Here is a 26,580-nt window from a genome sequence, read left to right on the forward strand (position 1 = left end):
TGATTGTAAGATGTTTTTTATAAAGAAATACATCTTTGATTTTTAAAATATGCACTTTCAGTTCAGAAAACATAAAGACAGGTCATTTTTATGTGTTGAAAAGAGAAATACTGAATAGTTCTTAATCGTTAAAACAGCATATGGGGGCTGGGCGCGGTGGCTCACGCCTGTAATCCCAGCACTTTGGGAGGCCGAGGCGGATGGATCACAAGGTCAGGAGTTTAAGACTAGCCTGACCAAGATGGTGAAACCCCGTCTCTACCAAAAATACAAAAAATTAGCTGGGCACAGTAGCAGGCACCTGTAATCCCAGCTACTCGGGAGGCTGAGGCAGAAGAATCGCTGAACTCGGAGGGCAGAGGTTGCAGTGAGCCGAGATCACGCTGCTACACTCCAGCCTGGGCGACAGCGTGAGACTCTGTCTCAGAAAAAAGAGGAAAAAAAAAAAGCATATGAAAACAATTAAGGCAAGAAGTAGTTATGATGAGTATATTACCCAAATGTAAATCACATGTTTAGCCTAGCAAAAATCAAGGTAAATTTATGTTTAGAGGCTAAACTGGTAAAAACTCAAATATTTCCATTATGTGCATTATGGAATTTTCATGTATATACAAAGTTGTTAGTAAAGGTTACAAATTATTCACACACTTTGGCACTTATACAAGAGAAGGGTAAGATATCCTCATGTTATTCAATTCAGGATATAGTCATGAGGCAGTGACAACAGGATATAGAGAAATGTTCCTATGCTCAAATCATCAGAAATATATACTAGCTGGGCACAGAGGTTCACGCCTATAATCCCAGCACTTTGGGAGGCCGAGGTGGGAGGATCACTTGAACCCAGGAGTTCTAGATTGGCCTGGGCAACAAAGTGAGACCCATATCTCTGCAAAAAAATCAAAAAAATTAGCCAGGCATGATGGCGTGTGTCTGTGGTCACAGCTACATGGGAGGCTGAGGACAGGAGGATCGCTTGAGCCCAGGAGATCGCGGCTGCCATGAGTTGTGTTCACACCACTGCATGCCAGCCTGGGTGACAGAGCGAGACCCTGTCTCAAAACAAAACAAAAATACATACAGATTGAGTTATATACACGCCACCATGCAACTCCATAAACTCCTTCTTATAGGAGATTCCCATACCTGTATCAATTTCCCTATCTGCTCATACAGACCTTAATCCTAGGCTATCAAATTTCAGCTCTACAGAAAAGGGGAGAAATTGGTAGCTAATTGTAAGTAGGCAGAAGAAAAATGAACAAAATAGGCAAACATTCACAAAATTTCATAGTGTCTACAGGGATAGAAAGGTCACTGATTTACTATGAAGTATGTACTGAACACATACTCTGTGGCAGGGCATATAAGCAAGACATGGATGACTCTAGCCTTTAAAGAGCTCACAATCTAAAGGGAAGATGTAATTACCCAAACAGGTATTATATTTGTGCCATACGCTACAAATGAAAAACATGGGGGTGGGGTGGTGACCAGCTAACCTCTGAGAGATGACAATGAAACCGAGAGCATATCAATGAGTACAGGCAGCCAGGTGAGCGGGGACAGTTCCACACACACACAGAAGTGCCTATGTGGGAAATGACTGGAGTAGAGTGATCTGGGAATGGGACTTGCAGGGAGGGAAGAGGGCAGGCACTGTTACATCCTCCCCACTGCCAATGAATGAGCAAAAGAATTCTGGACATAAGGATAATTACAGAATTACACAGAATTTCAGGGAGACCGCTTTGTGACTGAAGTCAGTATTTTTCTTTTTTTTTTTTTTTTTTTTTTTTGTTTTTTTTTTTGAGACGGAGTCTCGCTCTGTCGCCCAGGCTGGAGTGCAGTGGCGCAATCTCGGCTCACTGCAAGCTCCGCCTCCCGGGTTCACGCCATTCTCCTGCCTCAGCCTCTCCGAGTAGCTGGGACTACAGGCGCCCGCCACCACGCCCGGCTAATTTTTTGTATTTTTAGTAGAGACGGGGTTTCACCGTGGTCTCGATCTCCTGACCTCGTGATCCGCCCGCCTCGGCCTCCCAAAGTGCTGGGATTACAAGCGTGAGCCACCGCGCCCGGCAGAAGTCAGTATTTTTCTATCATCACAAAAGGGTTTTTCTCCCTATCAGTTTGTATATGTGGCTACTAAAGAACAGGGAAAAACTTGCTTGTGTGTGTATATGTACCCACATATATACACACGTGTGTGAATATAATGTAGAATTATAAAGTCGTAACATACCCTGATTGTGTATTGGCAACAGCTGTGTTGGTGGGTGAGGCTGTGGCAATGGAGTTGGCTGAGTGTTTGCAGGACTAAGTACAGCTGTAAATAAGTCTTCAACATCTTTCCCGCCAAGCTCTAGGAGATAAAACAATAATAGTAACAAGATTAAAAGACTAGTAGGGTCATGGTACGGGGAATGCCATTTTCATAAACTAGAAAATCAAAACACATTTACCTGGAATTTTATATAATTTTCCAAGAATTGCTCCTAGAATAAATTAAAAAAAAAAAAAATAGAAACATTAACAGCTACTAATTCAATATACTGATACAAAATAGTATTTAACTGACATAGAAATAATTAGAAGTTAAATTATGACCATGCAAAAATCTTTAAAAATCATATTTACTCAGGTCTTTTAGAAAGCCTAGATGTAGGGCAAATATTTTACCATCTGTGACCATTTTGTCTAGTTCGGGACTGAGGATCCCATCTAGCTGTTCTTCACTTAATGGTCGTGAACTCTGATTGACACTTGGCTGAGGCAAAGAGGAAGGATCATCAGTGACAGGACCAATATCTACAAGAGTAAGGAAAATAAATTTAAAGGTACATTCAGAATACTCACACAAAAATGTATAGCACTATTTACCTGTATTTAATACATAACAATATGATTAAAATAGAGACATAAAGTCTGTAATTCTGAATCAGAATTCTCATATCAATTTGGAGAGTCACTCAGTAAAAATTAGGCACAATATATTTGTATTCAGTGCCATATAAAGTTCTATTTTAAGTAAAAACATTTCCTGAGGAATAAAAGAATACATCTGATTTTAACTTGCCAACTTCTGCCAAAACAAAAAAGCTTAAGATAGGAGTTTATGAGAAATCAGTATGCACATAATTGCTTTAATTTGGAAAATAGTGTTATCAAATGTACAGTTCAATTATTATGCACGGTATGTAAAAAGGAATATGTTTCATATAAATTAATGAAAAGCCCTAAAATTCTCAGTGTTTAATATTATCCTTTGTAAATAACTTCAATTATAGGTAATATTTTTAAAGTATTCTGTAGGCACATTCTAATTATGTACATTACATTTTATAAAATTATAACATGCTGTAGCTCACATCTGTAAGAGTCACATGTAAAAGTGGTTTATCATCTACATTTTTTTCATGCTTTCTCAATATTATTACTATTAAAAAGTAAAAATTTACTCTGTTCTTATTTGATCTTATATTAGGAACTAGCTCTACAACATTTAGGTAATATTATAAATCACATATTAACAAAAATAAAATTATTCATTAAAGAAAAACTACTGAGAAAGTCACCCAAAGCACAGTACAGCTATACTATGCTTTAGCCACACACAAAAAGGGAAAAGCAAAGTATGGATTAGTGACAAATTAGCACTACTGATAAACAACATGCACCTACAGGTTGTTTCAGCTGAAATCACTATAAAAAAAGAAGACTACTTCTAGTCAGCCGTCATCCATTGCTCAGTTTCTTACCAAATGGAAAAGGTGAGCTCTCAACCTGGAAAGTGCATAAATCAAGACCTATAAGACCCAAACCAAATAAAATGGATGATTACCACAGGAGCAGGAAGTGAGGGAAAATACAAACAAAAGAAGAAACAAGATACAGCAAGACTTTAAGGCAACATGCCTTAAATGTGATGCAATTAGAAAGACAACAGAAATTAACTAACTTGCTATACCCCTCCTAAAGCAGGAAAGCTGAGGTAGATCAAATAAAATGCTGAGTTCTTTAACAAAGCCAAAAACAAAAACAAAGTTACTGGGAAACGGACAAAAGGCTAAACTTGTTCCACACGTCATACACCTCTCGCTCACATCAGAAACCGGAAAAATGGTAAACAGTATTCATATATACCTGAATGATCAACTGATTTTGCTAGATCATCTGAAATTATTCCAAGAATGTCATCATCTGTGTTTAAAACTTCAGAAATATCAGCTAATGGGTCATCAGCAGGACCTAAATATAGTAAATATGTTTTTTTAAATTTCAGTATTTTCTCAGATATTAAGCCATTTGCTAAAAACCTAGAGTACAGCAGATATTGAGTGAGGCAAGTGCTAGAATAAAAACCTGAGACTCTTAATTTTACAGTAAAAATTTTTCATAGCAAAGGAGATAATGTTTTGAATTACAAAAATTTACTAAAAATTCAGACTATTTTGTCTTGTGACTAATGTATATTGAGACAAAATTTAAAGACCTGTAGGCAATAAAAGTGAAACAGAATAAATGCTGTAAGAAACAAAGCAAAAAAAAAAAAACAACTTTCATTAAGAAAGTGGCATGTCTAAAAGTGACATTGAGAAATTAAAACACAGTAGGAAAAGTTAAAACATGAAAGACAAACCTATCACCTTTTAGAAATTCCATATGGAGCACAAGCCAGGTACCATCTAGTAACTACTTCCAGCTTTGCTGTTCATACTGATTACTCATTCACTCATTTATTTAAAAAAGTATTTCACTACCCACAGGACTGTGTCTATGGATCACGTATCAGGCATTGCCCACTCAGCAATGACTGAAACAAAGTGCCTGCCCTCGGAGGGCTTACTTTCTCAGGGTGAGTTAGTAAATAAATGACATCACTGTAAGTGCTATTTAAAGAAAAAACAAGGAAAAGGATTAAAAATAAGCTGCAGGGATGTTGTATTAGACAGAGTGGTCTATGGAGACCTTTCGGAGATGACTGAGCATAAAACTAAATGAGGGAGTAAGTTATATGCACAAAGATGGAGATAACCCTCCAAACTAAGGCAAAGCAGACATAAAGCCCCTGGGGCAAGCCGGGTTTGCCAACAAGAGAGGCCAGAGTGGTAACAGTAAGAAAAACTGTGGTAGGGATAAAAAAAGAGGCAGCTAGGGCAAGATTATGTAAGATTTTAGAGATCGTGGGGAAGACTGGGTTTTATTCTGAAGTGTAATGAGAAGTTGTTGGGAGGCTGAAAGATAGGAGATGACTAATATTTTAAAGGGAACATACTGGCTGCTATATGTAGAGCAGATGAGGGGTGGGAATCAGAGAGGGGCTGGCAAGATTAGAAAAGGGCACTGGTGCAGTCTGAGAGGTGAGGTGATGACAGCACCAGGGTTCTAAGGAAAGTTGAGACAAGTGGTTGGCTTTGGGACGTATTTTGAAGGCAGAGACAAACGTGGATGAATGAAAGGGAAAGAAAAGTCGAGGAGGATTCTAAGGGTTTGGGGCTTAACCAAGAAACTATTAGAACTCTTGTTTAGGCTAGCTTTAATAATTATATTAGTCATTCAGTAAAGAGAAACTGAAATTTTTAATCCATCTCAAGTTTATTTTTACTTAAAAGGGGGGGGACGGCATAAATGTAATATTCCAGGTCAAATACTTCTGTCAAACAGTCTTGTTCCCATTATATAGTTTTCAAAATGTAATTCATATATAACATATCACATTAAGTTTTACATACCCAAATATCCAGGAACTTTTTAGAGAAAATTATTTCAATAATGACAACACTGCAGTTCAAAGAAAAAAATCCTGGATAATTTTTTTAGGAGTCATATAGCAGTTTTTTGTTTTAAAGTAATGGAATTCTACTATACAATTATAACTAATTTTTTAAAGACTGTTGTACAAGTTTGCCCCTACCTAAAGGATTTTATATCTGAATAAATCATTAAAATTGATATAACAGGCTATAATGAATGACAGGTTAAAAAAAGCCTTTAGTCATTAATTTTCCATTATAAAGTGAAAAGAGTGGTTTAATTGCAAAGAACAATTAATCTAGGTTTTGAAATGGGTATATTTTTCTAGTCCTCCAAGTTTTGGCCTTACTGTAAAACTGTTCTCTCTTCAGTATTTTTGTGGAAAAAATAATCAAATAAAGAAAAAAAAACTTATATCAATATCTTTCCTATAAGTTCTCTGTCCAATTTCATTCCTTTTCCTTTTAAAACTCAAGTGCAAAGAGCTCCTATTTAAGTCTTCAAGTGGCTAGTTATGATAGTTGTAAGATATACTTTATCGTAAAATATCCTTTAAAGGACCCACAGGTCTTTCATTATACATTATTTTTAACAACATACTGACGAGGACAAGGGCAGGTCAATACTTAAAACAACAGAATTAAAGTAGGAGTTAAAAAATATGTAAGATTGAACAAACAAGAAGCAGGACCTCACTACCAACAGTGAGGCAGACTGGACATGCACATGTGTCCAACACGGGGTTAGATTGCTTCTAATTATTTCAAAAAGTCAAAATCAAAAATAGCTGTCAGTATTTCAATTCAGGATAATGCCAAGTTAATGAAGCATTAACTACTTAACATAAAAAGTCATTTTTCAGTGGAAGATTGCTTTAAAATTGTTTTTCAAAATGAGTTTATAAAATTAACTGAGTAACAAAAGCAATCAATGGTAAAAAAGGAAGCTTACCAGAAGAACAATGATTTACAATTGACAGAACCATAGGGGAGAAGTGGGAGAAACACTGATCATGACACTTACCTACCCAATGAGTTAAACTCCTAGAGCCTTGCTGACATTGCTGTAACTCTGTAAATATATCAAGTTCTCATACCTTTCTCTGACTGTTAATAGTTCCTATAGGCACTGCATTTAGGATAATGGTTCTCAACCGGGGGTGATTTTGCCCACCAAAAGGTATTTGGAAATATCTGGAGATATTTTTGATCATCATGAGGCCAAAGATGCTGTTAAACATCCTTCAATACACCAGAAAGACTCCCTCCCACAACAAAGAATTACTGGCGCAAACTGTCAGTAGTAAGAAACCATGACCTAGGGCAACAGACTTCACTGTAGTAACATAGTATGCCAGCAAGTTCCCAACTACCCCCACATCCATTTTGGTTTCTCTGTTTTGAATTTAAGCTGTATGATTAACAAAAATCTATCTTAGATTTTTAGTCAAAAAGTCACTGTTGGCCAAATTATAACCCCTCACATTGCCCTCAGTAAACTGTAAACCAAACGTTTTCCTTCACAACTCTTGATGTTGGTACTAGTTACACAGGTAAATTAACTTGCTACATCTTATACACACCTGTCCACTTAAAATAGTTCCATTTACTGAATGTAAGTTATACTTCAATGCAGTTGATTTTTAAAATGCATATGAGGCCAAACAAAAACATTTCAAAAAGATTTAACTGAAAGGAAGATGTATGTTATATGATATAAAGAAAGTATCTGTGAATAATTCTACATACCGTGAGTTCCAGATTTTGTTGGAGCCGAGGATGAAGTAAGTAGTGGATCTAAGGAAGCATCCAAGAAACCTGTGTTCATGTTTGTTTTATATGAAAGCTGAGCTGCATCTTCTGATGGATTATCTAAACTTATCTTGCTTTGTCTACTTGTATCTAGAAGATCTTTTCCAAAGAAAGCTTCCTAGATGAAGATAAGCACATATAAAAATGGTGAGTTAGAAAATTCTAAAAAGACAACAGATTATTCTGTCATGGTTTTTGACAAGGAAGCAGAAATAACAGAAAAGGTTTATATTTAATAATATAGAAACTGAATACAGAAGTATAAAAAAATAGAAATATCCTGTCAATTATTTTATATAGATTCTCCTTATTTTAAAAATAAGGTTTTTTTGGTAGCTTTACTAGAGACAAAATTATGGAAATAAAACCACCCAATTATACCAAAGATTTCTAGAAACTGCAGAATAGCTTTATGAATATTATTTTTATAGATTACTTGCAGAGGACAGCATAAGACTCTGATCTACAGCTTTAATATTTACTTCAGGTAGATTTGTAATCTATTGATTCATATAACCACGCTTACACTATAAGACTACTTACACCATCAATCTGAAAGAGAGTTTTATAGTCAGTTTAGCCATACTATGTGTGCAATATTTACAGCTGCTAAAGGCTTATGGTTTTCTATTTATTTACGCATATTAACATTTTTCCATTTCAATATACTTTCAAGCTGGGTTCCTTGCAACTCCAAGATCTCTCCGAAATTTCTCAAAAACCAATACCAAAGACAAAAGGGAAGCACAGGTCCACCCCTTTACCCAGCTTCAACCCAGGAACTCTGCTTTAGTCTATATCCTACGATGTGGTCTATCTGGAAAAAGGATCCTGCATACAGGACAATTTTGCAATACAATATTTAACACATTCTTGCCAAACATGCACAAAAAAGTTCACTGTAGCATATTTTGTAATGTCAAGAAGTAAAAATGGCCTTAATGTCTATCAACAGGCATAGAACTATCCAAATTATAGACACCTACATTACAAAATACAACAATTTTTAAAAAGTATATAGTTCTATGTTATCAAAGAAAAAGCCCTAAAATACATTACTAAAAGAAAGTTAGTTGAATTATACATACAGTAAATTATAAAATACAGGTCGGGCACGGTAGCTCACGCCTGTAATCCCAGCATTTTGGGAGGCCGAGGTGGGTACATCACTTAGGCCCAGGAGTTAGAGACCAGCCTGGGCAACATGGCAGAACTCTGACTCTACACAAAACACAAAAATTAGCCAGGCATGCGCCAACATGCCTGTAATCCCAGCTACCTGGAAGGCTGAGGCACGAGAATCACCAGAAGGCAGAGGTTGCAGTGAGCTGAGATCACATCACTGCATTCCAGCCTGAGTGACAGAGTGAGACTCTGTCTCAAAAAAAAATTAGAAAATTCAAATCAAGACGATTATAAGTTTGCAAAACTAAATTATAAAAAAGTTTCTGAAGGATAAATGCCAAATTATTAACAATACTACCTTTTAAGAGACTGGGAGTGTGTGAAGTCTGGTGGAGGTAATGATGTATCTGATTTGAAATGTTTACATTTTAAATGAAAAAGTTGTCTCACTATGAAAAATCTAAAAATCGGCCGGGTGCGGTGGCTCACGCTTGTAATCCCAGCACTTTGGGAGGCCGAGGCGGGCGGATCATGAGGTCAGGAGATCAAGACCACGGTGAAACCCCGTCTCTACTAAAAATACAAAAAATTTAGCCGGGCGTGGTGGCAGGCGCCTGTAGTCCCAGCTACTCAGAGAGGCTGAGGCAGGAGAACGGCGTGAACCCGGGAGGCGGAGCTTGCAGTGAGCCGAGGTCGCGCCACTGCACTCCAGCCTGGGCAACAGAGCGAGACTCCGTCTCAAAAAAAAAAAAAGAAAAAAGAAAAAAAGAAAAATCTAAAAATCCACAAAACTAGAGTACCAGGCAGAAGAGGATTCATTTCTTATAATAAGCAATGCTTTTATCATTAGAAAAAATGATGAACAGCAGAAAGCATTTTAGAAGTTTAGAGGTCATTTATTTAATGCCTTCAGTATAAATTTGAGAATCTTAGATCATCATCAGCAAAAATTCTAATGACTCATGACTTTACTGATGTTTATCAAAAACTGTGTCACCCTTATTAATTTAGTGGGTTTTACATTCCCTATATAACATAAAGAGGTGGCTCCATCCACATCGTCCCTAAAAGTCCAAGGAAACAGTACCATTAAAAAGGCCTCCCTCATATCACACATACAGACACACACTGAAAGTTACTGATGTGCAACCGGGGAACAAGACAGCCCAGGAGACTAAGATCACAGCAGTAATTGGGAAATTAGACCTAATAATTTTAAAGACTCTTTTGCCAAAGTATTAAATGGCCAGTTTTCATACTTGCATAAACACCTAAAGAAAGCTTCTTAAATTTATATTACACTTTACAGAAGGATCAATAGGAGGAAAGGCAGGTTGCCATCACAATATTCCTAGAAAGGACTATTAAGAAGGGAGGTAAAGGGAATCCCAGGAGAAAACAACAAAGATGCAAAAAAAAAAAAAAGGTAAGCCAAACTATAAATGGATTTTTTTCCTGACCAATTAAATGATTGTTTAAAAAAAACAAAGGTGCAAACCTAGGATATAAGAGATTGAGGGGAAAAACATCTATGAAGGATATACAAAAGGTAAGGCACAGGTTAGGCACTTTACATACATACTCTTACTGAACTTCTGAGCATTTCTGAGAGGCACTACTATGTCACAAATGAGGAAACTGAGACACAGAGATGTTAAAGAGAACAAAATCACGCAGCTAACTGGTAGTGGAACGGTATTTAAATCCTGAATTTATAGGCTGAACTCTAACATGAACACTGCCATTAAGATACTAGTAGCTACGAAAAAGAAAATTGAGGAAGTTGTATGTTAGTTGAAAGGCAACGTATTTTAAAACCAATTAAACTAGTAATACCTAACTGGAAAATTGATGTAAAAAATAAATACAACTCAGGCATTGAAAGGTTATCTAGGTTATCTATGTAAGCCATAGTTTCTTAGGAGGAACAGATCAGATGAATAGTTGTCTACACTGAAATTAGGATGGACTCTCAATGATAGTCTGTTCCAGTTCAATTTTAACACATGAAGAAATAGAGACCAGGAAGGATGAATAACATGCTTAGGAATTTACAATTAGTTAGATGCAGAGCTAGATATTTAATCTCAGTACAATTTCTAATACTGAGCTGTTTCCATATCACATGGCCTTAAACTCTGACTTAATGTTTACAAGATGAACTAGAAAAAAAATTTTTTTGTAGTCTACATCTATCAAACATAATTTCTTCATACTGAAAGGTATTTTTCTGATGTGTATTTTGGAAAACAAAAAGAATCTCTGGTTCTCCAGGCCTCTAAAAGTGGTTAATGATTATTAAAGCTATAACTTTGGCTGAAAAGCCTATCTTTAATCAATGAATATAATTAATGTAACTTGTATTGGCAAAGTAAATTTCAACAGAACTTGGGTGTGGGGTATACATAGCTATCAACGGCTTGGAAGATTGAGTTTTTCCTATCGCAAAGTGTCCTTGTTACATCTTATAGAATACTTACAAGTGAACAACTGGGATTAAAAAAGCAAGTTATGACAAGTATCAAAGCACATAAAAAAGTAAATTTAATTTTTATGGACCCCTGGAAGGTAAAAATGGCATTTATGATGACTAAATGAAAACAAGTAAAATATTAACAAAAACAACAAACCTATGTTTTAAAACTCAATACATTTCCTCAATTAACGAATCATGTAAAATAATGTAAAGCAAAATATTACTTGTAAATAGGCAGGGAAAGTTTCTTCAAGCTTATTTTTCCTTTTTCGGTATCTCTTCTTTATTTTTTCAGTGCTTTCAGTAACAGAAACAGATTCATCAACTAAAGTATCTGGTAACTGCTCACTCCAGCCTGAAACAACAGTCACATTTATAAATATGTGGCATTTAAAATTTCTAGACAAACCCACTGAAGGTAATTTTATACCTTACCAACATACACACAGTTTCATATAAACAAACAAGCTTTTTGAACAAAAAATCTCAAATCAAGTTTGTTACTTTTAAGTGCCGTAAAATTTTCATTTCATGTCTATTTAGTATTAGCATGTTTCCTATTTTCTTAATAATCAATTTCTTTACAAAGCAAAAACGTATTTATTTAAACATATTTTGTTAAAGAGTAAAAAATAATAATAATAAACACCCAAAGCTCATGAGTATGAGGAAATGGCAACTTATAAACTATTAAGGGAAATTCTGTGGGTATAACTTTTTTGTAGGGTGTATTGAGAATACTCAACAAAAACCTCAAAGAAAACGTGTGTCCTTTAATACAGCAATTCCAAGTTCAGAAATTTATTATAATTTGTACGATATACACATTGTGAAAACATATGAATATGCTAATAAATATGCAATGAACACTCATTCTTGAAATCAGAAATGGAAATAAATTTGGGGACTATGAAACTAGCAAAGAAAGAAGAACACAGCTTAAATTTGACAAATAAACAATCAAATTATATTCTCAGATGCTTCATAACGGCAGGGCAAATGGCACATCCCATCGGAAAATCAATATGGGCACTCTACCACCAGACTACATTAAGTGAATTGACTCTTCTGAAAACTAGAAATAGACAAACATTTTTTACAACAATCTTTTTAAATGCACCAGTAACCTAGCCAGAACATAAGGAATCCATGAAAAACAAAAATTAAGGTAAATAAGCAAAAAAGTAAAAGCTCTCAGAAATTTGCTGAAATCCAACGACCTCAAACTCCAATTTTCAGAGCATTGTGAGGAACAGGGAATAGAAGACAAAGCTTAAGGCCTCTCTCCAAGGCAGACAGGCCAGAGGTGACTTGCATAAAGGTGAGTCCTTCAGGGACTCCATGCTCAGGGTCAGTTTAATAAGAAATACACCTTCACACAAACCATCACTCGCCACCTCCTGCTCACCACCAATAGCAAAAAAAAAAAAAAAAAAAAAAAAAAAAAAAAAAAAAAAAAAAAAAAAAAAAAAAAAAAACACTCCTGGCTGGATGCAGTGGTTCACGCTAAAGCAGTCAAAGAAAGGCTTTGGAGATGACCAGAAAGTACCTTATGTAACTAAGACATTCAGTCCCTAAACCATTTATATTTAAATATAGAAAATATATTTAATAATTTGATACAGGAAAAAACAGCTTGTCAAAAAATCTCAAAAGAATAAAGTCTATTGGATTTAAACCATTTCCTTATCAAACCTAATTGCTGTATTACAGATATGAACTCTATACGCATTCAAATCCTTTCATCAATAAAAGGCAATAAGACTTTTATTGAGAAACAGTAAGAGGCAATAAGCCTCTTATTGACTGTAACATTATTTAGGATAGTTCTTTCCAAAGAAATATCAAGACCAAGGGGTTACATGAAAAAAAAAATTTTTTTTTAAGTCAGTACTATACCATCATCTCTGCAAGGTAACTGCTCAGAAATAGAGCCTGAGGAATCTTTTCTGATCACAGATCTTTTGGTTTTCCCTTGCCCAGTTCGACTTCTTTGCCGCACCATAAATCCACCAATACCTATCCAAAAAAGAAATTGGGTAAACTGATAAATAATTTCTCCCTACCACAGTACATAGGATAAAACTGCTTTATCTTGAATAGTAAGTCATTTTCCAAAATTAAATCTGTGCTAATCTAAATCAATAACCTGATTTTTAGGTAAAATAGAAGTTAAAAACAACCAAAAAAAAAAAAAAAGGCAAAGCCACTGTTATCACTTATCAAACAGAATACAAAAAGACCTGTGTGCACTTCCTCTTCTAAACAGTATCAGTGTAAATATCAAACACTAAGTTACGCTGATTTATCTATTTGACAAATATTAGTAGCTCATACATCAAATAACAGTCATGCACTGCATAATGATATTGGTCAACAAAGGGCTGCATGTTAAGGCAGTGGTCCCGTAAGATTATAATGGAACTGAAAAATTCCCACCATGTACAGACATCACCGTAGTTATAACAGCATAGCACACTTTATTTTTTTAAGTACATTTAGTGTACCACACAGCCTAAGTGTGTAGTAAGCTATACCATCTAGGTTTGTGGAAGTGCACTCTATGATGTTCATACAACGATGAAAATGCCTAATGATGTATTTCTCTGAACTTAAGTGATGGATGACTGTGTCTGTATATTAACCGGCTAACTGGTACATTAGCTGGAGGATAGAAGACACAAACTACCTCGATGACACAAATATTCTTTGACTGATATGATATCAGGGGGATGGTGTCTGGTACTCCAAGACATGAGGGCATTTATACATGGGACACATAGAGCCCTGTGGTTAAGAGCATGGAATCTGGAGTCAGACTATGTAATTCTGCTTACTCACTAAATACTTCTCAATGCCTCAGTTCTTTCACTGGTTAAAAATGGGGGTAAGGCAAAGCAGCTTCTCATACATATGTTAAAAGGATAAATAACATAAGTGAAGTGCTTAGAATAGAGGTCTGGTACACAGTCAACACTATAAGCTTTTGTGAAATGATATTGCTGTCTAGCAATATACTCTGTGACCTAATGGGTCCCTCAATTAGAGGGTTGACTTCCATGTGAGGCAGAGGAAAAGAAAAAAAACAGTAAATACAAGTTCCTGGAAGAAATCTGCAATGTGTAAAAAAGTACACTTGTAAGCCTCATGATTAGGAAGAAATGAAATCATTTTCATAAAATGATTTAGAAGCAACTAATCTTAGGTCCTTATTGTAGATATGACCTATTTAAAAGACAGGTTATCTTTTAAGGTCTCACGGAATACGAATGAAGTAAGAAAGTTCTTCCTTACATATCAAAAGGGATTTAGATCACTCTTACCAATAAAATATAAGCAATCAGAAGCATAAAGATTGTACGAATCCAATTTAAAACCTCACTGGTAAACAGACATTAATAAACTGCCTAAGGAAAGCCTACTCAACACCTGTGAAAAGCGGGAAAAAAATTTTTAAATAAATGCATAAAAGCCTACAACTTCTGTATTGTGACAATTTCAATAATTTTTTCCAATAAGGCAAATAAAACTGACAAGCAAGACCGCTTTTCTCTCCACTCCTGAGGCAGATAAGAAATGAGTGTTTAATCAGTCATGGTTTTTAACTGGACTATAAATTCTAGGAGCCATAATAACTCTGTCTTGTTCCCCTTCACACTGTATACTTACTGGCACCCCTGCATAAACACTGAAATAAGTTTTTTCAAAAAAAAAAGATATTAGAAAGTGAATACAGAAAATTAAAAGCGTTACAGAAGTACACATCCAGAGGAACTATATAAATGGCCTTCGAAGTCCAAGTATGAAGAAAAGCCAATCTAGTAAAGCATTTAATAAAATGGTTAACATTTGCGATAAGGCATTCAATAATGATTCATTGTGAAGTATTCACATATTCAAAATAAAGAACTCTTGAGCTAAAAAGTCATATTCAAATAGTTTAGTTCTTTAATTTCTATGCACATATTTTTGTTTAGACAGTTCTCAATCCTGAATATTTAATTTTAATTGAGGTCTTCAGTATTGTATTTTTCTTAAATTAACCAAGTGTTGATGATATTGAAATGTCTACCTCAGGCACTATACCTGGTCTGTATGGTTTCCTTTTTCTCTTTTTGACACCATCTGTTCCTTCCACTCCCTTAGTTTCATCATCCACAGCTTCCCGCTCAGGACTAGATTCTGATTTTCCATCACAATCCATAAGTTCTCCTTCTGGAAAAAAGTAAATATATACACAAAACTGGAAAAATCTATCAAATATATAATCCCTACATAATGGGGAATACAAAGTAGGCTTGTTGCTGAGCCATTTTAATTGTACATCCCTGTTGGTAGAAGAAGCCCCAACTGGTTGTAGAAATTGTGCTGCTCAGTGCAGTGTTCCCATGAAATAAAACAATCAGAGAAGGGGAACACAGAACTCAGAAAGAGTTTGCACTTAACAAATTCACTTGCTTTTTATTATGTCTTCAGGTCCAGGTCTCTAGACTAGAACTCTCTTCTGAGCTTCAACCACAGCTACAATTGAATATTAACTAGTTACTGAAAACTATATATCCAAAATGAACTACTAATTTAAAATAAACTTTCTCCTTTTTCCCATGTTACCTAACATCATTAAAAGGCATGGAAATGTAACCCGGAGAAGACAGAGGCCTGGAAGACCACCTTAATCATTCCTAATCTCTTTCCTCCTATAATCAAGACTCCTCAATACCTCTGAAATGCATTTTATCACTCTCTACTACCATCTTGGTCCAACCTTAGATGACTCACTATTAATACAACATGCTCCTATCTAGTTCCCCACCTCAAAGCTTACCTCTCTCCAATCAGTTCTTTAAATTACTGCATAAATGATCTTTCTATAAATATGTATCAATTTTCTGCTTAAAATCCTTTCATGTCTTCCCAATGCCCTCAAACTTCAAATTGCAAGGCCCATTACAACAGTCTCTTGTAAACTTTCTAGCTTCATCTCACTCCCACCAGTGAACTATACTCAGTTCTTTGAATGTATCAAGCTCTTTCTTCCACTATCTTCCCCAATTTCTGCCTTTACCTATCTTTCAGGATTTATTCTAAAGTTCACTGTATTAAAGAATTCCTGATATTTAGATAAGATTATGTCAAACAGCTGTATGCTCCTATGTATGAATGTCATGCTTCATTTTTATTGGTTCTTTAAAATCTGTGTCCCTGCTAGACTATATTCTCCATGAGAACAGGTACACAGATTTTCTTAGTAACAGATGTATTGTTAGTAGGATACCTAATACATGTTCAATAAACACTTCACTGAATTAGGTAAGTGGAATGCTTGGAGAATGCTATTTTAGATAATGCTATTTTAACACTATGGTAATCAAACTTTTCCAAGTTATATATGCTTTACATTGTACTACAGGAAAAATACATGTTTATCAAATACATTTTAAAATCAAGTTGTTAACTCCTTCAATATTCTCAGTATTAGAGATGACATTTCTGTAATGGCATGAACAGGGTATTTGTCTTTTGTTTTTTATTATATTTGGTCTATATTTGAGGCCAATTCCGTAACAATCTGATAATGGCTATGGACTTATGACTAAACCATGAAAAGTAAAGTTTATAGGCCAGGCACAGTGGCTCATGCCCATAATCCCAGCACTTTGGGAGGCCAAAGCAGGTGGATCACTTGAGGTCGAGTTCCGTACCAGCCTGACCAACATGGTGAGTCTCTACTAAAAATACAAAACTATCTGGGTGTGGTGGTACACGCCTATAATCCCAGCTATTCAGGAGGCTGAGGCAGGAGAATTGCTTGGACCCGGGAGGCAGAGGTTTCAGTGAGCCAAGATCGTGCCATTGCACTCTAGCCTGAGCAACAACAGTGAAATTCCATCTCTCAAAAAAAAAAAAAAAAAAAGGGAAAAAAGAAAATTACTGAAAAAAAACAAGCACCAAAGATGACAATACCAATTGTTTACCTTCAAATAAACCCACCTAAAAGTTTATGACAGGGAATTTTGGGTTAAGGTGGCAGACTAAATTCATATATTAAAATTACATTCTCCTGAAACCCGACTAAAAACACACTGAAATAATCTATTTTTAAAAGATAAAATCAAGCTGTGGCATGGTGGCATGCCTGTAATCCCAGCTATTTGGGAGGCTGAGGTGGGAGAAGAGAATTGCTTGAGCCCAGAAGGTTGAGGCTACAGTGAGTTATCACACCACTGCATTCCAGCCTGGACAACAGAGAAAGACCCAATCTCCTTAAAAAAAAAAAAAAAAAAAAAAAAAAAAAAAAGACAATAGGAAAGGAGAAAACTTAACAAAGGCAAATTCTCAGTTGAGAGCAGAAAGAACTGAAAAAAAGAATCCAGTTTATAACAACCCTCAGAAGGCTGAGAAACTAGGAAAACTGGCTACCTTTGGAAATAAGTGGGAGAAAACCGAAGCAACAAGAGATTTAATTATCTGCAGAAGTCATACTCCCTATACCTGCTTCCTAGGTTTACACACTGAGAAGCTGCTACTCTCATTCGTGGGATGTAGGATTCCTGGGTGACCTTAAACGGAACAATGGGATGAAGATTGAAAATAGGACCAAGAAAATATGGGCATACTAAATGTGGACAACCCCATCCTGCTCCCACTGCCGGACCCCACGTTTCCCCACTAAATTCTCAGAAAGCTAGCAGCCAGATCTCCAGCCTCCAAGTATGAGGTTTGAAAAGACTGTTGTGGGGAACCTGATCAGTTCAAGAAGAACATCTAAAGATACTGAAACCAGAGGGTTCACCAAATGGTCAGCACAAATCACCCCACTAAACTTACAAATCGACAAGCACCACCACATACTCAAAGCTTTCTAATCAACTACTTAATTCCTTTTTTTAAAAATAAAAATACTATCTATCCAGTCTCCATCTTTAGTTCTTCACTTTTAATCATGCATGTACCATAAAGATTATCTGACGAGGTCTATAACAAGCTTGTCCAACCTGCAGCCAAGATGCTTTAAATGCAGCCCAACACAAATTCATAAATTTTCGTAAAACATTGAGACTTTTTATGAGTTTTTTTTTTTTTTTTTAAAAAGCTCATCAGCTATCGTTAGTGTATTTTATGTGTGGCCCAAGACAATGCTTCTTCCAATGTGGGCCATGGAAGCCAGAAGATCTGTAACACCCCTGATCTGTAACATAAAAGACAGAGACCTGAGAACATAAAAGACAATTTGGAATTAACACACTAAGTAGGAAGAAAAAAAACCTTAAAAAAGATTAAAATCCACTGAGGGATAATATCAGATACCCATGAGGCAAGAATAGGATGCTACAAAAGAAACATTCAAAGGAAGGAAAGAAAGCTCTTGAAATAAATAACTGAAATAAAAACAAAACTCAGTAGAGGAAGATAAAATAAGGACATGAATTGGAAAGAAACCGAAAAACTGAGTATATTTCACATCTGAAAAGCAGAATTCTGGAAAAAGAGAGGGAATTGTTATCAATAATATAGTTCAAGAACATTTCCTACCACTGAAGGATATAAGATAGCAGACTGAAAGAGACCACTCAGTGCCTAACAAAACAGATTTTAAAAATCAAAAATAGACAAAACAGACGTTATCCTCATGAAATTTTAGAACACTGAGGACAAAGAATTTCCTAAAATCTTAAGAGCTTCCAAGAAAACACAGGTCACATAGAAAGAACCGAGTTCTTCATATACTAGACACTAAAAGACAGTGGATCAATTGACTAAAAATGATAAATGAAAATGTATTTCCAATCTGGAAAATATCAGTCAGGTAGGAAGGTAAAATAAAGACATTTTCAGAAGTATATAATGCCCAAAACTTACCTTCCACACATTCTCTGTCAGGGAGCTATGGAAGATACGTTCCACCCAAATTGAGAGAAGAAATAAAGAGAAATTCATGAAATTGCAGAAAACACATGTAACACAGGAGAGAACAGAAGATGATCTCCAGAATGATGTAGAGGAAATCCCCAAATTAATCATATGTAATGGTTTGTGGCCAAGGATAGCACTGGATCTAGTACAAAGACCACCTTTCACCTGAAACAATGCACACAAGGACAGTAAAAACCAACAGAGCACTTTTATTGATGAGGTTCATAGTGACACCAGTAAGAATACATGTTGAGACAAATGGCATAAAGTAGCACATACAGTGCCCTAACACAAGTGGTATCACTGAAGGCTAAAGTCTCTTCTAACCAACATCTTCACAAGGGCCTTCCGATTCCCACAGGCTGCAATAAAGGAAAAGACTGTATTGGCCAGGCACAGTTTCTCACGCCTGTAATCCCAGCACTTTGGGAGGCTGAGGCAGGCGGATCACGAGGTCAGGAGAGAGAAACCATCCTGGCTAACACAGTGAAAACCTGTCTCTACTAAAAATACAAAAAATTAGCTGGGCGTGGTGGGCGGGTGTCTGTAGTCCCAGCTACTCCAGAGGCTGAGGCAAGAGAATGGCATGAACCCGGGAGGCAGAGCTTGCAGTGAGCCGAGATTGCGCCACTGCACGCCAGCCTGGGCAACAAAGCAAGACTCCGTTGAAAGAAACGAAGAAAAAACAGAAGAGATGAGACGAGACGAGGACAGAAAGAAAGAAAACAAAAGAAAAGAAAAGAAAAGAAAAGAAAAGAAAAGAAAAGAAAAGAAAAGGAGAAAGACCGTATCACCCAAATATGAGAAATTCTCCCATATATACATACTTGTGTCTAGATGACTAATCTCTGGAAAGTTATAAGAAAACATTGGTTCTTTCCAAGGAAGGGATGGCCAAAAGGTAGACTAACTTAACATTGTTCACTCTTTTTAAGACATTTGTATTTCTTGTATCATGCACAGGTATTGCCCATTCAAAAACAAACCTACAATAGGGAAAGACTGAAAGCTTTTCTTCAATATCTGGTACGAGGCAAGGATGCCTACTCTTAACACTTATATTCAACATAGTCCTAGCCAGAGCAATCACATAAGGAAATAAAAGGCATCAGCAGAAAAAAGGGGGTAAAATTATCCCTGTGTGCAGATGACATGATCCTGTATGTAGAAACCCTTAAAAATTCCAGTTACTAGAATAAATGAATTCAGTCAAGTAGCAGGATACAAAATCAATATACAAAAATCAGATGCATTTCTTTATACCAATAATGATCTGAAAAAAAAAAATCAAGAAAACATTTCCACTTAAAATAACATCAAAAAGAATAAAACACTTAGAAACAAATTTAATGAAGGAAGTGAAAGCTTTATATACTAAACACTATAAAATATTGACAAAATAAACTGAAGACACACAGCCAGGCATGGTGGCTCACGCCTGTAATCCCAGCACTTTGGGAGGCCAAGGCGGGTAGATCACCTGAGGTCAGGAGTTCAAGACCAGCCTGGCCAACATGGCGAAACCCTGTCTCTACTAAAAATACAAAAATTGGCCAGGCGGGCGTGGTGGCAGGCACCTGTAATCCCAGCTACTTGGGGGGCTGAGGCAGCAGAATTGCTTGAACCCAGGAGGAGGCGGACACTGCAGTGAGCTGAGATCATACCACTGCACTTCTGCCTGGGCAACAGAGCATGACTCTATCTCAAAAAACAGAAAAAAAACTGAAGACACAAATAAATATAACGATATCCCCATGTTTGTGGATTGGAAGAATATTGTGAAAATGTCCATACTATCCAAAGTGATCTACAGATTCAATGCAATCCCTATCAAATTTCCAAAGGCATTTTTCACAAAAATAGAAAACACAATTCTAAAATTTGTATTAAATCATAAAAGACCCTGAATAGCCAAAAGAATCTTGAGAAAGAAAAACAAAGTAGAAGGTATCACACTACCTGATTTCAAGTTATATTACAAAGTGATAGTTATCAAAACAGTATGGTACTGGCATAAAAACAGACACATGGATCAATGGAACTGAATACAGAGCCCAAAAATAAACCCAAGCATATATTACGAGCTAAGTTTTGACAAGTCCAATAAGATACAATAGAGAAAAGATGGTGTCTTCAATAAGTAGTGGTAAGAAAACAACTAGGTATCTATATGCAAAGTAATGAAACTGGACCTGATGCCTATCTTACACATCATACATAAAAAGCAACTCAAAATGGATTACATACCTAACACCTGAAACCATAAAACTCCTAGAAGGAAATATAGGAGAAAAACTCCTTGATATCCTCCTTGACAATGATTTTTTGGATATCACACCAAAGGCTCAGGTAGCAAAAGCAAAAATAAGCAAGTGGGACTACATCAAGCAAATAAGCTTCTGCACAGCAATAAAAATAAAAATAAAAAAAATAAAACCAGGGTAAAAAGGTAGCACAGGGATTAGAGGAAAATATTGGCAAACCACACATCTGATAAGGGGTTAAAATCCAAAACATATAAGGAACTCACACAACTCAGTAGCAAAAAAAACCCAAATAACTGGATTTTTAAATAGGCAAGGACCTGAATAGCCATTTTTCCAAAGTCACGCAAATGGTCAAATGGCATATGAAAAGATGCTCAACATCATAATCATGAGGAAAATGAAAATTAAAACCACAGTAGGTATCATCTCATGTCTCTTAGAATGACTATCATCAAAAAGGCAAAGACATAAGTGTTGGTGAGGATGTGTAGAAAACGAAATCTTTGCACACGGTTGATAGGAATGTAAATTAGTATAGCCATTACTGAAAACAGTATAGAGGTTCCTTAAAAAAAAGACAACTACCATAAGATCCAACAATGCCTCTGTTAGGCATATATTCAAAGGTAATAAAATCAGCATCTGAGAGAGACATCTGCACTCCCACATTCATGGCGGCATTACTCACAACAGCCAAGATATGGAAACAAACTAAGTGTCCTAATGGACAATTTACTTACCCATTCAAGGACCCATGAATGGATAAAGAAATTGTGACGTGTGTATATACATATATTAAGTCCTCCCTTAATGTCATCAATAGGTTCTTGGGAACTGAGACGTTAAGCTAAATGAACATACAGCAGGTCCTCAAGTAACACTGTTTCCTTCAATCTAATTTTGGTATAATGCAAAATGGAAAAAAAAAATCAGTTTTGTCATACTTTTTTCCCCTCTTAACCAGAGTTTCTAAGAACTTACTGATGACAATGAGGACCTTAACTATACAATAGAATACTTAGCTTTAAGAAAGGAGATACTGCCATTTGTGACAACATGGATGAACCTGGAGGAAACTATGCTAAATAAAGTAAGCCAGACACAGAAAAATAAGGTATGATCTCACTTAATAAGCAGAATGGGAGGCAGGGGGGTGAGAAGCTGAATATATAGAGAGTAGAATGGTGGTTATCAAGGGTCTGGGGGTAGGGGATGGGTGGGATGGGGAGAAGTAGGTCAGAGGATACAAATTTGCAGTTAGGTAAGATGAATAATTCTAGAGATCAAATTAATACACAAGCATGAGAACCACAGTTAATAATATTGTGTACCGAAAATTTGCTGAAAGAGATTTTAGGTGTACGCACACAGAGAGTAACTATGGAAGGTAAAGGATACAGACATTTATTTGACCACAGTAATCATGTCACTATGTATAGAAAGCATGTTGTATACCTCAGATATGTATAATAAAAATAAATGAAAAAAAAAAAAACATATCCTACCTGCCAAAAACAGTTTCAAATGCATTATGTCTTTGGATTTAGCACGGAATTCACCTTTGCAGGCCCACTTACATACAACATTATAAATATACCAGGTGATTCATTGTACTATTCACAGTAAAAGACTGAAAGAAACCCAGAGGTCTATCAACAGGGGAAAGAACTGGTAAATTAAGTTGCTTATACTTCCATACAAAGGAATATTTGCAGCTATAAAAAAAGAAAGACAGTAAAAAGTAGTAAGACAAAAGGAACAAAAAAAAAATACATATATATACACATACACACAAAATACACACACACACACACATTTCCTTGTACATGCATAAAACACATCTGGAAGGTTACACAAGAAACCTCTGAGGTTTCTGGAGATGTAAACTGGGGGCATGAAGGCAGAGGAAAGGGAGAGACTTCACTGTTTACCTTTTTATTATATTCCAATTTTAAATCATTTGAATGTATAACTTGTCTAAAAATCAAATTTTAAAAGTTGAGAGAATTAACATTACAGAAAGTAACAAACCTCAAGGAAGCAGCCACCTTCACCAGATGGATAGTTTACCTCACTCTTCCCACTCTCCAGTAGTTACTGAATGCCAGTCTCCTCCCTCCACTCAGTCTGCCCCACCTGCTGGCCTTCTAGAGCTTCAGTGCAGTCCTATTCCCACACCTCCAAACACATCCATACACTGTGATGGTCGATCTGGGACCACCAGTTGAGAGGAAATGTGCTGTGTTTCCACTCTTGAGACAAACAGAGTGTTTTTATTTTATTGAGGTTTGGGATTTTTTTTCTTGCACTAACAGGGTTTCTAGATCCCAGTAGGTGAATGAGAAAGAAGTATGCTTTTATTGCATAAGGAATTTGTTTCTGATACACCAAAGTGATGATGTATGACTTTTCTTAAAGAAGTGGTTACAAGAAGAGTTAAAAAACAACAGAAACGAAAAGTCATAGGTATTGTTCTAATACTCTAGGAACATCACAGTTTGGATTCTGTAGATGTGTGTAATACAATGTGTAATATTATATTCTGACAACCTCAGGTTGAAAACTGCACAGCTGAAGATCACTTATAGTCAATACTAGTTTTCAAATTTTAATTTTAAATTCATCAAGTCTCTACCTAATGTACTGTACTTTTTAATAAAGGAAACTGTCAGATATGCTATAATACAGAGGGAAAAGTTTATATACTCTTTCATTATAATTTTTCCACAACTTCCAAAATGAAGAAAAAGACATGGAAACATTAAGTTCAGAGAATAATTGTGGCAGACAATTCCCTCATCCTAAAAGTTCAATTACCCCAACACAGGCATAATTTCTTACTAATTCAAAAGGAACTGAATTCACATATAAAGACAAGCGTGGGATTCTGTTGAGTTCTGTTGGACACAGAACACAATTGCTGAAGCACTGGTTGAGCACTTGTATTCTAATAGCTCATGGTTACTGAGCACTCCATGTGTGGGAAGAGCCAGTGCTGGGTGCCTGGCATGCATCCTTGCAGCTCATCAGCACAACTAATCTATGGGCTCATCCTGGTTCACCCATTTTATAAATGAGAACACTAGCATTAGAGAAGTTAAAAAAATTTGCCTAAAAACATCCAGAGTAGGTTTCATCATTGCCCACTACTTTATAATGCTTTCCCAAGAGTACTGAGACATTATCAAAACACGTTAGTGAAACAGTCTAAAACATCACAAATTTTAGGTTTAATACAAAATACCCAGAAAAGGGCAGCGTTATTAGAAATCTCAGCATAATGTAATAATAAGAACTTATGATGATTGTATTCTTTTCCTATTTTTTCTCCTGTAAAGGCATATGAAATACCATAAAACTTATTTTAGGGGTGTGTGTGTATGTGTAGTTTCAAGATAATATAGTAATCTAAAACATTTTTAATATGGCAAAATGTGACAATACTAAATTTTTAAAAGGGATTTTTATTTAGCAAACAGAAAGCAAAAATGTTGTCCAAGTAACATGCATTTATTTTATCCCTAGGAATGTACCTTTCCTTCTGCAAAGGATGTGAGATCCTGGCACGTAAATGACCATGAGGGACTAGTCATGAAAATACTGTATATTCAATTCCTTAAATTCTAAAATTGTCTTAGCATTTAACATCCAACACACTAAACAATCTTTTTTCACATTCAATAAAAATAAGGACAAATCAGTAAATTCAGATGGGCTATTTTATCACGTAAATTTTAAAAAAACAAGGGTAATTTTTCAACTGATTTTCTTTTACCCTGATACGAGTCAATGAGAAAATATGAAATTGAAACATATCACCATTTCTCAGTGTTTACAAGTGGTAGTCACAAGGAAAACCTTCCAAGGTCTTTTGTGTTGTTTTTAAAAGGTATTATAATCTCATAATTTGGTAAACAATGTGTACTATTATCAAGAAACCTTTCATATTTTGTGAAATGGAGCAGTTCCCAAATTTAAGAGACTATAGAAACCTTTTTCAGACATTTTTTAACATCGTCAGAAATGGAAATTCTTGTTAATGCTGATCTGATCAATTCCTCCTGAGCATACGGACTATTTCTTTGCAAACTCCAAGCCCCCAAATCAAATTACCTGTTCAACTGTATCTGAAAATCAGTTACATACAAGCATCAGAAAGTGTTTCTCCCGGTAACACAGACCCAAAACACACCACAAAACAAAAATTATCAAGAACATACAAAAGATATATCTATTTATTTTTTTTTTGAGATGGAGTCTCACTCTGTCACCAGGCTGGAGTGCGGTGGCTTGATCTTGGCTCACTGCAACCTCTGCCTCCTGGGTTCAGGCAATTCTCTGCCTGTGCCTCCCGAATAGCTGGGATTACAGGTGCCTGCCACCACGCCCAGCTAATTTTTGTATTTTTAGTAGAGACGAGGTTTCACCATGTTGGCCAGGATGGTCTTGATCTCCTGACCTCAGGTGATCCACCCGCCTTGGCCTCCCAAAGTGCTGGGATTACAGGCATGAACCACCGAGCCCAGCCACAAAAGACATACCTTTTCAAAGCCACAATTACCTCTCACCTGGACCACTGTTTCTCACTGATCTACCTGTCATAACTCTTGCACCTAATCATCTACTTATATCATAGGAGAGTGTTCCTCTTCAAACATAAATAAGATCATGGTGTTCTTTTCAGGAACATTCAATGGCCTCCCATTCCATTGCTATTAAGCACAAACTACTGACACATCACCTTATGGTTGTGTGAGATATACTGAGCCGCCCTTCTTGTCCTCACATCTCTCATCTTCTCACCTTCTGACTGTCCCCTCTGCTCACTCTGTTGGTCTCCACAACACTCTTCAAACATGCTCAGCACAATCTCACCCAGAGCCTTTACACTGGCTTCCTCACTGTCTGGGATGCTCTTCTCTCAGGTAATCAAGTGGCTCACTCACTCACCTCTTTAAAATCTGTGCTCAAATACTGCTTTCTGTTCATATGGACCCTAAACACCCGTCTGTACTTCCAATTCCTTTTTTTTTTTTTTTGGAGACGGAGTGTTGCTCTGTCACCCATGCTGGAGTGCAGTGGTGCAATCTCGGCTCACTGTAATCTCCGCCTCCCAGGTTAAAGCAATTCTCCTGCCCTGGCCTCCCGAGTAGCTGGGATTACAGGTGCATGCCACTGAACCCGGCTTATTTTTGTATTTTTAGCAGAGACCGGGTTTCACCATGTTGGC

The 26,580-nt window shown here is 36.3% G+C and overlaps 1 protein-coding gene across 20 annotated transcripts in view; it reads right to left on the reverse strand.

Moving 5' to 3' along the window:
- The window catches only part of KMT2C (lysine methyltransferase 2C), a 306,855-nt gene that overhangs the window by 57,392 nt on the left and 222,883 nt on the right, over positions 1–26,580 (reverse strand). For 16 of the 20 annotated variants that reach the window (XM_063641729.1, XM_063641734.1, XM_063641726.1 and 13 more), the window contains 9 exons: positions 15,256–15,384; positions 13,069–13,188; positions 11,394–11,524; positions 7,506–7,686; positions 4,147–4,251; positions 3,762–3,809; positions 2,683–2,811; positions 2,466–2,498; positions 2,246–2,365 (listed from right to left, as the gene is read on the reverse strand). In XM_063641729.1, the coding sequence (XP_063497799.1) occupies positions 2,246–2,365; positions 2,466–2,498; positions 2,683–2,811; positions 3,762–3,809; positions 4,147–4,251; positions 7,506–7,686; positions 11,394–11,524; positions 13,069–13,188; positions 15,256–15,384 (996 nt within the window). The remainder of the gene's footprint in view (positions 1–2,245; positions 2,366–2,465; positions 2,499–2,682; positions 2,812–3,761; positions 3,810–4,146; positions 4,252–7,505; positions 7,687–11,393; positions 11,525–13,068; positions 13,189–15,255; positions 15,385–26,580) is intronic. The other 4 variants (XM_063641743.1, XM_063641736.1, XM_063641735.1 and 1 more) reach the window with 2 other exon arrangements.

Source organism: Symphalangus syndactylus, chromosome 6 (genome assembly GCF_028878055.3).
Source record: "Symphalangus syndactylus isolate Jambi chromosome 6, NHGRI_mSymSyn1-v2.1_pri, whole genome shotgun sequence".
Lineage (NCBI taxonomy): Eukaryota > Metazoa > Chordata > Mammalia > Primates > Hylobatidae > Symphalangus > Symphalangus syndactylus.